Source organism: Theropithecus gelada, chromosome 11 (genome assembly GCF_003255815.1).
Source record: "Theropithecus gelada isolate Dixy chromosome 11, Tgel_1.0, whole genome shotgun sequence".
NCBI lineage: Eukaryota > Metazoa > Chordata > Mammalia > Primates > Cercopithecidae > Theropithecus > Theropithecus gelada.
In genome coordinates this window covers 91,624,567-91,640,014 of record NC_037679.1, presented here as the reverse complement: position 1 = coordinate 91,640,014, position 15,448 = coordinate 91,624,567, and the positions used below count along the sequence as shown (strand labels likewise).

General features: G+C 61.6%; 1 protein-coding gene across 1 annotated transcript in view; it reads right to left on the bottom strand.

The window, feature by feature from the left end:
• The window catches only part of FBRSL1 (fibrosin like 1), a 96,475-nt gene that overhangs the window by 45,999 nt on the left and 35,028 nt on the right, over positions 1-15,448 (bottom strand). Inside the window, 2 exon segments of the mRNA XM_025402799.1 lie at positions 11,757-11,792; positions 14,025-14,114. Of these exon segments, the coding sequence (XP_025258584.1) occupies positions 11,757-11,792; positions 14,025-14,114 (126 nt within the window).

Genomic DNA, 15,448 nt, shown 5'->3' with positions numbered 1-15,448 from the left:
CCTGGAGCCTTTTTCCAAGTGCTGATGTGGTGAGCCCAGAGCAGGCACCACATACACTGCAGGTGGCTCGGAAGCCCACAGGATGGCCGGCAGGGACAGTGCGTGGTACGCGGGTCAGGGGGCGTGTGGAGCCCACTGAGAGGGGATGTCTGGCCTCCATTCTGGCAGGGTTGGGTACAGGAGACAGTGTGGGGCTGGGCTCTGCTGCTGCACCAGGCCAGACGGAGGTGTGCCAGGGACCAGAGTGGGTAGGTGGCCAGGACCAGCTGAGCACACTCTCAGGGTGACCCACAGGGAATGGGGCACAAGGCTGAGGGAAGGCGGCACCTGGCGGGAGGGACCTGGGGTCAACTGAGAGAGGGTTGGGGGGCAGGACTGGGTGGGTGGGGGCTGGAAGGCAGGACTGGATGGGTGGGGGAACGGGGCTGGGAGACTGGACTGGGTGGGCATGAGGCTGGAGGGCAGGACTGGGTGGGCCGGAGCACGGGGCTGGGGCTTCCTGGCCCACCTGACAGCCAGCTCCTCCCTCCCTGACATTGATCCTGGCATTGACGCCTCCCGCCCATCCCCCAGGCCTTTCTTCTCTGGAGACTGGAAGAGCGGGTGCCTGGAAGGAGCTGCTGTGGGGTCCAAGGGGTGGGGGCTGGGCAATGTGTGGGGATGTGGCTCATACTGGGCTCACTCGCAAGTTGCCACAGACCCACCTGCTGCCCGGTGGGGACACTGAGGACCGAGTGCCTGGGAGCCACCAGGGTGCAGCCTGGGGGTGGGGCTGGGTGGGCTCTGAGTCCTGAATCCAGGCTCTGAATCTGTAGCAGAAGCCACGGAGGCCACGCTCACCCTCTGCTCAGGGCCCCGCCGCACTGAGGCCCACCAGAGTTCCTCTCGCTGTCCTGGGAGGTGGAGGTACCCTTGCACCTGGTTACACAAAATAATCGGGCGGCGGGTCCTGAAAAATGCCATGCTTGCTTACTCAGCAAATTCAGCTTTTATGAGTGTTTAGGCTTCAAACACCAATTACCCAATTAATGAGCAATTAACAAGCAATCAAGTCACTGCAGCCAACAGCCACAGCCACCAGGAGCTGCAGGTGAGGCCCTGGAGCACACACGCCAGAGCTGGACTTGCCTGTGCACCCTCCCCACAGCGCCGAGGCCCCATGGGCTGTGCGCCCGCCTGCGAGGGTGCCTTCCGGTTGGGGCTCAAGCCCTCAGGAAAGGCTGTGCCACGCGGCGGCCCCGTGGCCATCACTACCAGGGAAAGCTCTGGGCTCTGCAGCGCCCACTGGAGGCCCCCACTTAGTGCACCCAGTACAGCCCACGCTTGCCTCAGGCCCTGCAGGACTTGGGCAGCCCTTGACCTCCAGTCTAGGCCCGTGAAGAGACAGCTGGGGATGGGAAAGGGGAGCGGTGGGGCTGTGGGGCTGGCACCCCTGCCTCTGGCCCCAGGATCTCTGGAGGCATTTCTGAACTCTCCCTGAGAGCTGCCAAGGGAGACCACTTGAGGGGCCTGGCGAGCCACGCGTCAGCAAGAATGTGGGGCTGGAGCCCTGGTTAGGAGGAGAGACAGCTGGAGAACGCACCCTCCCAGGCCCCTTCCATCTCAGGACCTCCTATTCTCAGGACCTCCTATGAATCGAACTAACTCCCTCCCAGGCCTGCCCCGAGGGACTCAGCCCAGCCACAGTCAAGCTCGCTCTGACCAGGGATCTGGGTGAGCCCGTTCCCCCAACGCTCTTCCCCGAGTCCCTGCCAGTCTGGCTCCTCCTGGCACTCAGGGCTCTGTGGCCCCCCTCCGAGTTCTCCGTGCAGTGGCAACCCTGCCCCTCCACACGAGTGCGGCCAGCCCCTCTGCTCAGGGCCCTGATCCCACCCAGCGAGGATCTCTGACCAGCTGCTTGCTGATCCATGGTCTTGTCTGTTGAGAACACGGATCCTGTTCCCAAGGATCGACAGGGTCCACTCAGCTGGAGACACGGCAGGCACACACGTGAGCGGCCTGGGCTCCGAAGTCCGCACTGCATGCAGCCCCACGCTGTGCTTGGAGGGGACAAAACTGTCCTCCTGGGGGCTCCCAACTGTCACAAAGATTGGGGCACTAGGTGCTGGGGCCAGTCCCCGAGGGAGCACTGCCCAGCCCCAGTGCGATTCCAGAACATTCCACCAGACATCTGCAGTACTAGAAACCTGCTTAGCACCGCCTGAGCCTTGGACCTAAATGCTCTAAAATGCACAAAATCACCTTTAATTTTCTCAAGTCGCGACTGCCACAAACGGAAAATCTGGACCAGCATTTGCTCTGTGACACCCTGGGACGCGGATGGGGAGGGCCCACCTCAGCCACCTCCAGGCTCAGCCCAACTCACACACCGGACACGCTGGACCGGCATTCGCGCTGTGACGCCCTGGGATACGGGCTGGGGAGGGCCCACCACAGCCACCTCCGGGCTCGGCTCGACTCACACACCGGACAGGAACCGTCTCACTCAGAACAGCTTTCCATTCTCCACCCGAGTGCACCTCTTCCCATTAAGTACGTGTCCCTGGACACACGCTCTGTGGGCTTCACACCCACAGCAGAGGGCACCCATCACACGACAGGGTGGCCATGCAGCACATCCCTAACCCTCAGCCCTCATGTCCTGCTGAGCATGGCCACCTGGAGCCCCTGTGCTCTAGCCTTCCAGCTGTCTCCACACAGCAAGGGGGTTCCTGGCGACAAGAGCTGGACACCAGCCGCTTCCACTCCACCCCACCCCACGCCAGCCTGAAGACCCCGGCATGCCACCAGAGCCCCTGGCCTCACCATGGTCATTACCACACAGGCACGTGCACAACACGATCATATATACACATGTGCAAAGACACCGTTACATACACACATGTGCAGAGTCACATACATTTTTATGTACACACATGCACAGACATGCAGTTATGCATGCATGTGCAGTTATATGTACACATACGCACATAATACACTTTCACATACACATGTGCACTCACACCATCATGTACACATAGCATTCACACCGTCATGTACACATGCACTCACACACATCGTCACATACACATGGCACTCACACCATCATGTACACATGGCACACATACCTTCATGTACATGTGCACTCACACAATCATGTACACATGCACTCACACACACCGTCATGTACACATGGCACACACACCTTCATGTACACGTGCACTCACACCATCATGCACACATGGCACACGTCATGTACACGTGCATTCACACATGCTGTCATGTACATGTGCACTCACACACTATCATGTACACATGGCACACACACCGTCATGTACATGTGCACTCATGCACACACCATCATGCACACATGGCACAAGGTCATGTACACATGCACTCACACCGTCATGTACATGTGCACTCACACCATCATGTACACATGGCACACAGTCATGTACACCTGCACTCACACACCATCATGTACATGGGCACTCACAAACACCGTCATGTACACATGGCACACACTTTCATGTACACGTCCACTAACACATACGCCATGCACACGTGCACTCACACCATGTACACATGGCACACACACCATCATGTACATGTGCACTCACACACACACCATGTACACGTAGAACACCATCATGTACACATGGCACACACTGTCAAGTACATGTACACACATCATGTACACACATCCACACACATGTACACATATGTACACTGTCATGTACACATGCACTCACCCACAGTCATGTACACACATGCACTCACACCATCATGGACACATCTGCACTCACAGTGTCATGGACACACATGCACTCACACCATCATGTACACATGTGCCCTCAAACTGTCATGTACACATGCGCACACACACACCATCATGTAACGTGCACTCACACCATGTACACACGTGCACTCATGCACACTATCATGTAACATGCACTCACACCATCATGGACACACATGCACTCACACTGTCATGGACACACGTGCAATCATGTACACACGTGTGCTCACACCATCATGGACACACGTGCAATCATGTACACACATGCACTCACACCATCATGGACACACATGCACTCACACACACCATGTACACACGTGCACTCACACTGTCATGTACACACGTGCACTCACACTGTCATGTACACATGTGCACTCACACACACCATGTACACACGTGCACTCACACTGTCATGGACACACGTGCACTCACACTGTCATGTACACATGTGCACTCACACCATGGATGCACGTGCACTCACACTGTCACAGACGTGCACTCACACCATCATGGATGCACGTGCACTCACACCGTCACGTACGCACGTGCACTCACAACTGTCACGTACGCACGTGCACTCACACTGTCACGTACGCACGTGCACTCACATCATGTACACATGCACTCACACACACCATCATGTACACATGTGCACTCATACCATCATGGACACACATGCACTCACACCATCATGGACTCACGTGCACTCACACCATCATGTACACAGTGCCCTCACACACACCATCATGGACACACATGCACTCTCACACACTGTCATGGACACGTGCACTCACACACACCGTCATGGACACACGTGCACTCACACACACCATCATGGACACACGTGCACTCACACCATCATGGATGCACGTGCACTCACACTGTCATGGACACGAGCACTCACACTGTCACGTACACATGTGCACTCACACACACCATCATGTACACAGTGCACTTACACTGTCACATACACATGTGCACTCACACCATCATGTACACACGTTCACTCACACTGTCATGGACACACATGCACTCACACCATCATGGACATGTGCACTCACACTGTCATGTACACACATGCACACACACAGGACTCCTAACCCCTGGCCCCACAAACCTCCCCTCTGGGTCTCTGCCCAGCTGCTTCTCTGGGGGTTCCTGCACCCCCTGGGCCTAGTGTGCCTGGGGCACCCACAGCCTCAGTCTCACTTCCCCATGCACCTCCTGCTCTCTGATACTGGCTGCATTTGCTCCTGTTCCTCATCTGGCTGGGAGAGCTGGGATCTGGCAGCCACTGACCCACATACCTGCAGATCAGCTCTGCTCACCTCTTCACACCCAACCAGCACTGTCAGGGGGCCAGGCTGCAGCTCCCATCCTGCCTCAAAGGCCTCCACGGGGTTTCCTTCCATCTCTCCCTCTGCGTCCCCACAGTGGATGGAGTGTGGATCTCAAATCCACTCTCCTTTTTCTCATTAGCGTCCCTCCCAGCACAGCCCTGGCTGGACCAGAATAATTAATAAGCCTGTGTCAGGGAATGAATAAAAGATGGCCCCCCGGCCCCGAGCACGTGGCTGACCTTTCTTGGAGCCGATCGTATTAATATATTCTCGTGTTGTCAGGCTCAAAGTGCTAACTGCCTCATGAATTATTTATCAACACAAAAAGTCTTAACCAGAAACAGTGTTAACATTAATTCCTAACCCCTGTGTCACAGCAGCCCAGCCCGTTCCCATAATTGGATTTCAGCTTGACGGACACCCTGGACTCCAGCCTGGCCCTCTCCAGCAGGGCTGTGCACCGCCACCTTCACTGTCTGTGCCGCCCTCCTTGGTCGGGCACCTCCCTGCCCTGTGGGGCTGCCCTGCCTGGTGGACGGCTGTGGTCCCCGTTCCTAGGAGTGCTGCAAGGAGCTGTGGGTGGGGTGAAGGGCGGCACTTACGAGGCCCCCCCAGGCCAGGGTCCAACCCCTCCCCTGGAACCTGGGCTGGGCTGGGGGGCTCTGACCTGCAGAATGTGCTAGAATGGTGCCGCCGGCCTGGCTGAGGCTCTGGGAGGGCTGGCCACAGCTGCCTGGGCTTTGAGCCACTGAGGCCCAGAAGCCAGGCACGTAAGCAAAGCCACCCTGAACCCTCCACCCAGCCCAGCCAGCAGCCACCGTCCCCGGGAGACCCCAGTGAGCACAGTGTAGCACAGAGGAGCCAGCCAGGCTGAGCCTTGCTCAATTCTGACCCATGAAACGGAAGATAAAAGAGCACATGCCGGCCGCGGGGAGTGAGCCCTGCATGGGCACAAGTGGGCAGGGAGGCGGCGAGGTGAAAAGGGTGGACAGGGAGGGGACCAAATCCATTGGCCCCATCTGGACGCTGCCCTGGTAGAGGGTGCGACAGGTGCAGCTGACGCCTGGCCTCGGCTTCTGCATCTGCAGACGGAGGTGAGGCCTCTTCGTGGACATCACCCGTTTGCAATCAAATACCACAGGTGCAGAAGTCAGATGATCGATATGCCATGGAGATGAAGGTGTTCTCACACGCAGACACTCTCTTCACCTGGGGCCCGACAACGCACGCCCTCCCACAGCCCACAGAGGCCAGGCCCCGAGTGGGGATGGACGGCAGAACGGCCACCTCCCAGGACCCCAAGTCCCTGCTGTCCCCGTGCCGACCTCCCAGGGCTGAGTGGTGGTGCCTGGGCTGCTGGAACAAGCCCGGCCTGGACCCTGCCCCTCTCAGTACTGGGTGGGTCAGCCCCTCCGTCACTTAGCCTGGGGTGGTGGGGGACAGTGGCACTATCTGCACAGCCTCCCATCCTCCACGACCCAGCTCCCCCGCACACCTCCCTGTTTCCTCCCGCAGCGGCACCCGCCCGTCTCAGGTCCTGCACACACAGGCTTGCCCCTACCCAGACGCCCTGGCCTGCCCCTTCTGAGACGCTGCCCTGACCCCGGCCCACCTTCCCTCCCAGCTGGCAGCTGCTGCTCTCTGTACCGACTGGCTCCTCTCCCCACTGGAACAGCAGCTGCCTGAGGGCAGGGACCCTGTGTGACGTGCCCAGCACGGAGACCAGCCCAGAGTCAGGCTGTGCTGAGGCCACTGCCCTCGGGCACACGATCACCGTGGCATGGACAGACAGATGGGTGGCCGATAGGGATAGGTGGTGGGTAAATGCATGGATGTGGGTGCGTGAAGATGAACAAATGGGTGGGCAGATGGGCACGGGCTGTGGCCACCACGGGTGAGGACATGGCTCAGCCCCCACCTCTGCAGTCCTCACACAGCAGCCAGCCTGAAAGACCCTCCTGTGCTCAGAGGTTGGGAGGAGACTGAGGCTCTCTGACTCCAGGCAGAGGCTGATGGGTTTTATTGCTTTTGTACAAATTATGGCTGCTCAGAAGAGGCCCAAGGAGCCACGTAATGAGTGTCATAAACCTGCCTAGTAAAGACAGTGCCTGTATCGGGCCTGGTGCAGAGCGAGGGCGGCAGGGCCTGGGCGGCTGGTGGCATCTGCAGTGTCCCACCTGGGCACAGAGTCCCACCAGGGTCTCTGCCCCTCCCGCCCACCTCCAGCCTCCCTGTCCCAGGCCTGCCCCCAAGCACGCGGTGGGCTCCCTCCTCAGGGGCCTCAGAGCCTCCCACTGGCCCCGCTGTTCAAACCTGCGCCTGCTTCAGTCGGCCTGGCCCCTCCTCCCGCCCACTTCCAGACCTCCCTGTCCCTGTCCCCGCCGACCTGGCTCCCCTTCCCACCCGTCTGCGCTGTGCTTAACACCCCAACTGGGGCAGCAGCTCCCTGGCTTCCCTTACCAGGGCCTTTCCCGTCTGTCTCCCCACAGGCATGCCCTGGCCATGGCCACGCTCCGCACACACGGGCTAGAGGGGAGGCAAGGGGACCGATTTCTCCACACCTCAGTTTGTGCAGGGCAGGTGTCTGTGACCCTGATGGACGGCCTCGCCAGTGGGGACAGGAAGGGTCTGTGGGGCTACAGCCAAGAGGGCGCTACTGGGGGCAGAGGAGGACGTGTGGGCATAGCCACGCAGGTGGCCCTTCTTGGCGGGCACAAGGGGCCGGGCAGCCGCATGGAGGACAATCCTGGACGGGCGGAGCTGAGTGGTGAGGGAGGTCTGAGGGTCTCAGTTCCCAGTCACTGAGGTGGGTGCCCATGGGTGGCCCCATTGGCCTCTCTGGGCCTGCCACCCTGTCTGGAGAACACGATGATCTGGTAACTAAATGCCGCGTGCAGGGTGAGATGGGTCCCTGAGGCCTGGGCCTCACCATGGGCTGCCACCGATACCCTGCAGCTCATCCGGCCCCTCACCCTGGCCCCTGCACGCCCCCTGCTGGCCACGGGCCCTTCCAGAACATTCTGTGCACGGGTGTGGGAGGGCAAGCCAGGCTCCTGTGCCGGCAGGAATGGCTCCAACCCCAGCAGGCTCTTGTGGATCCTCATTCTAACGAATCCACCAGCCCCTGCCACGCATCCACCAGCCCCTGCCACGCTGCCCCTGCCACACTGCCCCTGCCACGCTGCCGTCAGTCACCACATCCTCGGGTGGAAGCAGCTCGACCTTACAGTGCTGACGGTGGCCGAGGAGGCCAAACCACACGCTCGGGGCAGCAGCTGCTGAGGATGAGCAATAGCTGGGGCTTTGCTGGCCACCGACGTGGACAAAATTACACCACTTTCAGGACGGTTCATAAAACCAGACCAGGTGAAGAATGCCCGTGCCGCTCAGCAACACGGGAGGCTGCCGGCCTGGCTGTGGCTCCTCAGTCACAGATAGGCAGCCAGTCACAGAGAGGCAGGCAGCAAGGGGTGCACACGTGAGCAACACGCAACACCACATGCACAACATGCAACGCCACATGCACAACACACCGTGCCACGTGAGCAACACCACGCCAAGTAGTTCACAACACACACCACGTGCACAACACGCAACGCCAAATTCACAACACACAATGCCACATGCGCAACACACGCCAAGTTCACAACACACAATGCCAAGTTCGCAACACGCAACACCACGTGCACAACACACACACACAGGTCACATGCGCGGATGCACGCGCGCGCACACACACGCAGAGGCCCAGCGAGGAACCCGTGACACTGCTCAACAAGGCAACACACAGCCCCACACAGCCCACCACACGGGGGTGCCGCGGACACGAGGTGCACACGGGCACATGCGCACATACACACACACACACATGCACATGCACACACGCCCACACACATACGGCAGCCCCAGCCTAGGGAGCACCCCAGGAGTCTGAGGGCCTCAGGGAAGTACCGAACCCCCACTAGTGGGTCCCAGGCTCCAGCACAATCCAGACCCTCACCCAGGCCCCCTGCCTGCTCCTGGGTCCTGCCTGTCCTGTTCCTGGGCACGTGTCCCATGGGGCCGGTTCTGGGTCCTCTGCCCCGGGGACTGTGGGGCTGTTTCTGGGTCCTCTGCCCCTGAGGTGGTCTGGCCTCCACCTGCCTCCAGTCCTCGGTGCTGGGGAGGAGCACTTTCGAGGAGGCCGGGCACCTCCCTGCTGTCTGCCTGGAGCCTGGGCTCTCACCTGTACGCCCCCACACACTGGACACAACGGGCCCCCAGGGCTGACAGCGTCGGCGACTGAGGGCTACACCGGACCAGGGCCCCGGGTGCACACCTGCACATGGCGGGGCCCATCTGTAAGCACCAGGGTCTGAAACACAGGTCTGTGTGCGCCGGGGCCCAGGGCACACACACAGGACCGTCTGCAGCCCTCAGGGTCCTCCCAGGCTCCTGAGGCTTGGAGGGGAACCCCATCCCCTGGGCAGCAGGCCGGCTCCTCCCCTGCCTTCCCCCTCCCCCCACCCCACCATCTGTCACTTCTGTGCCTCGGCTGTGGGGGTTAAGCTGCAAGCAGCTGGCAAGTTAATGACGGGCTTTCTCAGGAAACACAGAGAGTGCTCTGGAGAGAAGACCTGAATAACGAATGGAGACTAAGAAGCAGAAGGGCACCCAGTGGCTCAGGGCAGAGAGGCCCAGGTGCCCTGGGGGCCTCAGACCAGCTGGGGTGGCCACAGGAGGTGACCATGTGCACACCTCACCAGTAACAGGGGGCAGAGCCCACCTTCCAGAGCTTAAGACCTGGCCCTCCCCCTGACCCACAGTAAGCCAGCAGGAGCCCTGCCCGGCACTCGGAGATGCCACCGACACTCACAGTCTAGCACCTACGCAGGGGCCGCAGCCCTCCTCCTGCCCATGGAGTCGGCATCAGGGCACCCCCCCCTTGGCCCAGGTGCCTCCCAGCAGCCAGGGCCAGGTGGCTTTAGCCTATTTCCACACGCTGACCCCGAACATGCACACCAGGAGCCGGCCTGTCGGGATATGGCTGAGGGCCTGCCCAGTACACCGCCCAGAGAAGGGTGGGGGAGCGTTGTCACACTCATGACGATGGCTGTCAGGACAACCACAGCCAACTCTGAGGGGCTGCCCCCTGCGCACAGACGACAACAGCAAGAGTGCCCAAAGCTCGCCGAGGCCCCACGCAGCACAGGAGGAAGGAAAGCCCCAGGAAGAGGTCCCTTGGGCGGGTGGACGCTCCAGGAACCATTGCCCAGAAGTGAGCTCCGGCCACCCCAGGTCAACGGCTCATGGACTCTGGGCCAAACCAGGTGAGAGGCCAAAGGCAGAACCCGGGGTGGCAGAGCTGAGCCCAGGGCTTTACACAGACCTTCAGGTGAAAGGGCAGCCTCAGGGGAGCTGGGGTGGGGGTGCGAAGGGCCCAGCTGAGCCCCTGCCGTGACCCAGTCAAGTGGCCAATTCCTGCCCATGATCCTGGGTCCAGGGAGCATGGGGTCCACTCCTGGCCTGTGGCTGCACCGCCCATGCCGCCCCCTCACCGCCTCCTGCTCTGCCACCAGCAGAAGCTGTGGGACAGAGACACTGGGGCGTGTCCCCACCAGTCCGCATCCCCTCTGGCCTGGCCACACTGGGTCACTGATGGTTAATTACACACCCTATAAAAAGCTGCTGTGGTTTAGTGAGGGAGCCTCTCCGGCCTGGAAATTGCGGGGGCTGCAGGGACGGGGCGGGCGGAGTCCAGGCCCCCACCCTCCCACGAGCCGAGCAGGCCGTCAATCTGTAGAAATGGCTTTTATGGAGCTCTGGGTTTTATGATGTCATTAATGTTCCTCCTGATACTTAAGGGAAAATGAACACAGTCATGAAGAGAGCAGGGGACAGCGGTGATGGGGGTCGGGGAGATGGGGCTGGGCCTCCAGGTCTGGGGGACAAGGGTTGGCGCCTGGCCTCCCAGGCCATTCCCACAGTAAGTCCAGGCACGTGTGCAAGGAGACCTCCGCCGTGCCATGTGCACCCACGGGGAGGCACGGCACACCGAAACACACCCACTCCCCCCCGGGCACACACCCATCATGAAGGCTGCACACGGGTCTCCTTCCCCCTGCCCGCCACGGGGTGCTGACTCCCTGGGTGCTGCTCTGCAGTGCCCAACCTGGGCCCAGTCCTCTCTGTCCGGGCTGAAGCAGGTACCGGTTGGGGCACTGGAGGCGGCTGCTCACACCACGGGCACCTCCACACCAAATGTCCCAGGCCCCCAGTAGGACCCCAGGAAGCAGCCCGGCCATGGTCCCGCGGATCCCGGCGGCCTTAGCCGCAGCTGGGGTCTGTGCAGGCTGACCACTCCGAGGCTCCTGGCAGGGCCACAGCCACAGGGCCAGCCCATCCCCCTGGGGCAGCACGTCAGCCTGGGGGCCTCTGGCAAACCGTGAGCAGGACACTCCCCCGAATCTTCACTCCAGAGCTTGCCCGCTCCCCACCAGCCCCATGGTGCTTGAGGCCAGAACCAGTCTGGGGCTTCAGAGGGAAAGCGGGCACAAGACGGGTGAGCTAGGTTGTGGGGCCTCGGACAGGTGAGGTGGGGGCCCGGTCCTAAGGCCCCAAGGGGACAAAGATGGTTGGGGGGGTGCTGGGGGACTTACAGAGTAGCCTCTCCCTGAGACCGCCTGCGCAGAGCTCTGCAGGAAGGAAGAGGGGACAGTCAGTGAGGCTGCGGCTCTGACCCAAACTCCTAGGGACGCACCCGGCCACCTGCCCCGCAGCCCCACAGCCCTACAGCCCATAACCCGGCTGAGCACCTCTCCCGGGTGGGGACAGGTCCAGATGCCCAGGCCCAAGACCGCCAGCGAGACGTCCTCACAGGCAGGGGGCACGAGGGCTGAGGCCACGGGGAGGAGGACAGAGATCGGCGTCATGGGGGTGCCATGGTGGGGTCCTCCCCGGGGCTGTTGTCCTCCTGGCCCAGCCAGTCTGAGGCTCCCCTGCAGCAGCTCTGGGATCCAAACCCGAGGAGGCTCCCACAGAGACGCCCTTGGCTAGCTCCCTGTCCCCAAGAGGGAAGGCCCCACCAGAAACGCTCCTCAGAGGACACAGGAAGACCTGGGGGAGGCCGGCCCAGGGCCCCAGCTTCTGCTGACCTCCCTCCATGCCCACCCACCAGAGGGGTCCACAGTTGCAGGACTTCGGGGAGGGTGCCCTGGCTAGTCATGGAAGGCTTCCTGGAGAAGGTGCCAGATGGAGCCCTCAAAGGAGGGTTTACCACAGGGGCCTGACAGGTGAAGGGGTCGGGGCTGGGGGATGGCAGCTGGGAGCCCCTCAGACATCAGGGCACACTCTGGTATGCAGGGGCTGCTGGGGTCCCCCATACTCTTGGTGGGGATCCCTCTGGTCTGCAGGGGCTGCTGGGGGCCCCCCACACCCTTGGATCCCTCTGGCTTGAGTGGGTGTTGTGAGGTCTTCAGGACAGAGGTGTGGATCACACCAGCTACACACTCGGACCACCAGGGCCTCCCCCAGCCGGAGTAGAGGGGAAGCAGGCTCAGGGTTGCTGTAGTGGATGGGGTGGGTCACTGAGCCAGGCAGGGTGGGGCTCACGGAGAGGGTCCAGAGCAGCCTGGGGAGCAGGGGGCAGATGCAAAGATCCAACACCCCGAGGGGCAGGGCAGAGGAGGAAAAGGGGGGCTATGGGGCCAGCTGAGAGCAGCCCCCCACTCTCCCAAACCAATCTAAAACCCCCACTACAAAGTTGGGGAGGACACCCCCTCCCCTTCCCCAGACAGACCCTTGCCAGGGCCAGGTCAACTCTTGAAGGGCCCCAGGGTGTCAGGGGACAGAGCCCAAGGCCCTGGGTCCCGATGGGCCCACCCGCCAGCTCCCGGCTGTCAGAGGGGCGGGGGGCCTTTGTTGCCCCGGGTTTGAGCCTCAGTCCCAGCTGCTGCGGTGTGCCCAGAATGTGACTTCATTCACCATGGGCTGGCAATCAGAGGAAGAACCAGGGCAGCGGCGACCCCAGGTAATTCCCAGTCTATTTTCCTAACTTGTGGCAACAAGATGGGGAGACGGGCAGTGAGGCCTTCATTTAAGTGATAATGAGATGCCTCAGGTTCCATTCATCGGAACTCCTCCCACCGCCCACCCCCTACACCTGCAGGAGCTGGGGAAAAGGTGTCAACGCCTCTCGCCTCTTCCAGACCCCAGCCCGGTGTTCCCACAGCCGCGCTCTCAGGGTCCAGCCCTGTCACTGGCCAAATCCAGCATGAGAGCCTAAGTGTGGAGGGTCCCGGCCCCCCGGGGACCTGGGGCCTAGGGGCCTCTCTCAGGGACACCAAAGGCGTGTCCTGACCCAGGTCAGTGTGTGCCTCTGCCTGGCACGGGCACGTCGGGAGCCTGGGACGCTTGGCCCAGACCTGATCAGGGTGAAAGAAGCACCTTCCGCTGACGTTTAACAAACCCCGGCCCCTGCTGCCTCCACACTCCACCTGTCTCCCGCCCCAGCCCACGAGGCAGGTGGGTGTCCCCAGCAGCGGGGCAGGACCCACGGCAGCCCAGGCGTCCCCAGCGGTGGCCCAGGGGTGCCCATCTCGAGGCTCGGCCGTCATCCGCCTGCCCTCTACCCCCAGGGCCAGCGGTGCAGGCGCAGCGTCCAAGGCAGGCTGAACGTTCTGGGCTCTGGGCTCTGGGCTCCTGCTAGCTCGCTCACCGTTTCTTCATTTAAATCTCTCCTAATAGGGAAAGTCCTAATGAGTAAAAAATCATGCTTTAATGAAGGCAAAATGCTAATTGCTAAGACAACGCCTTCATGGGAAACCGGGCCCTAACCAGCGGCTTCCTGGATGCCCTTGTGCAGGACGCAGCGGGCAGGCGGCCCAGACTCAGGGAGCCTCCAGGCGCAGGCAGCTGTGGGTACTCACATCGCTGAGCGGGTCCCGGGAGCTGGTGGCTTCGAGGACGCTGTCGTCGTCACTGTCCCGGTCGCCCCCTTTGGACACGGTGACCTTCATCTGGGACAGAGAGAGACACTGTCTCAGGCAAAACTCCACCTCACCATGTCCGCATCGGGGCCCGCTAGCTAGGGCTACGTGCCTGCTCCCGGCACCCTGGCCCCGGGGGCCCCAACAGCCACTGGGCGCTCTGGGATGTGACGTGCTATGGTGGGCTGGGTCCTGGTCTGGGGGCGGGAGCAGCAGCAGGACAGAGCTCTGCAGAGCCAGGAATGCCATCCCAGCTGACGGCTCACACACCGACAACACACTCTACCAGGATGGGGAGGACCCATCCAGGACCCGCCGGCTCAGTGACATGAGAACCGCCATGTGCTCGGAGCCGCCCCTTCCACAAGCCACTGATTTTGAAGACATCCTGGGGGTGCTGGGGACCACGGGTGGGGCCTTCTCCCACACCCTGGGCTCTTCTCGGCCTCAACGGCCAAGCCGCCCGCTGGCTGGTTAGCACCACCCCATCTGGCTGTACAGGGCTACGACCTCCAGGCCAAGCCTCAGTACCACCCACTGTCCCTTGGCTGTGCCCACTCCACCCCCTTCGGTCGGCACCATCCCAGGGTAAGCAGCAAGGTGGTGGTGGGACCTGCCTGTCCCTGGCCATGTGCCCTTGGGCCACTGCTCAGCCTCCCCATGCCTCGGTTTCATCACCTGCAGAAGGGAGCGGCCACACTCACTGCCCACCGCCACCACCTCTGACACCAGCCAGCATGGGCGCCGCTGCATGCCAGGGCCTGGCCCAGACGCTTTGCACGCACTCACACGTTTGCTCACACAGTGGCCCCGAGTAGAAACTATTTTCCTTTACGTTTCGCGGATGAGCAAACAGACGTGCAGACAGGTTAAGTGGCCACACAGGGACCAAACCCAGAGCCCTGCATGTATTTAATTTTCCTACTTGGAAATAATTTCAAACCTGCACAACGCTGAGGGAAGTGAGAGGCCAGAGCTCCTGCTGGCCGGCACCCAGCAGGGACGCCCCGCACAGCCAGCTCCCAGCCTCCCGTGGAGGCCCAGCAGTCTCTCTCTCTGGCCACCTCGGATCTAGAACAATTCTGCACCTTGTGGCGACATGCCCCAGCACGTCTGGGCCCCCAGGCCTCGCATCCCAGGGCCCCCAGTGAGGCCCTTTACATTGAGTCATCCTAGGCAGGAGCGCGCCCCAGCCTGGGGAAACCTGTCCCAGGACCGGCTGGTGTGGCTCGCTACAGCCATGAGCCTGGCTCCCCGCCGACCTCGGGCGCAGCCAGAGCCCGCTCCGTGCACCTCCTGCAGCAACAGGCCTCCGGGGTCCCGCACCCCTTCCCTGTGTGGCTGACGGTTCACACAAGGCAGAC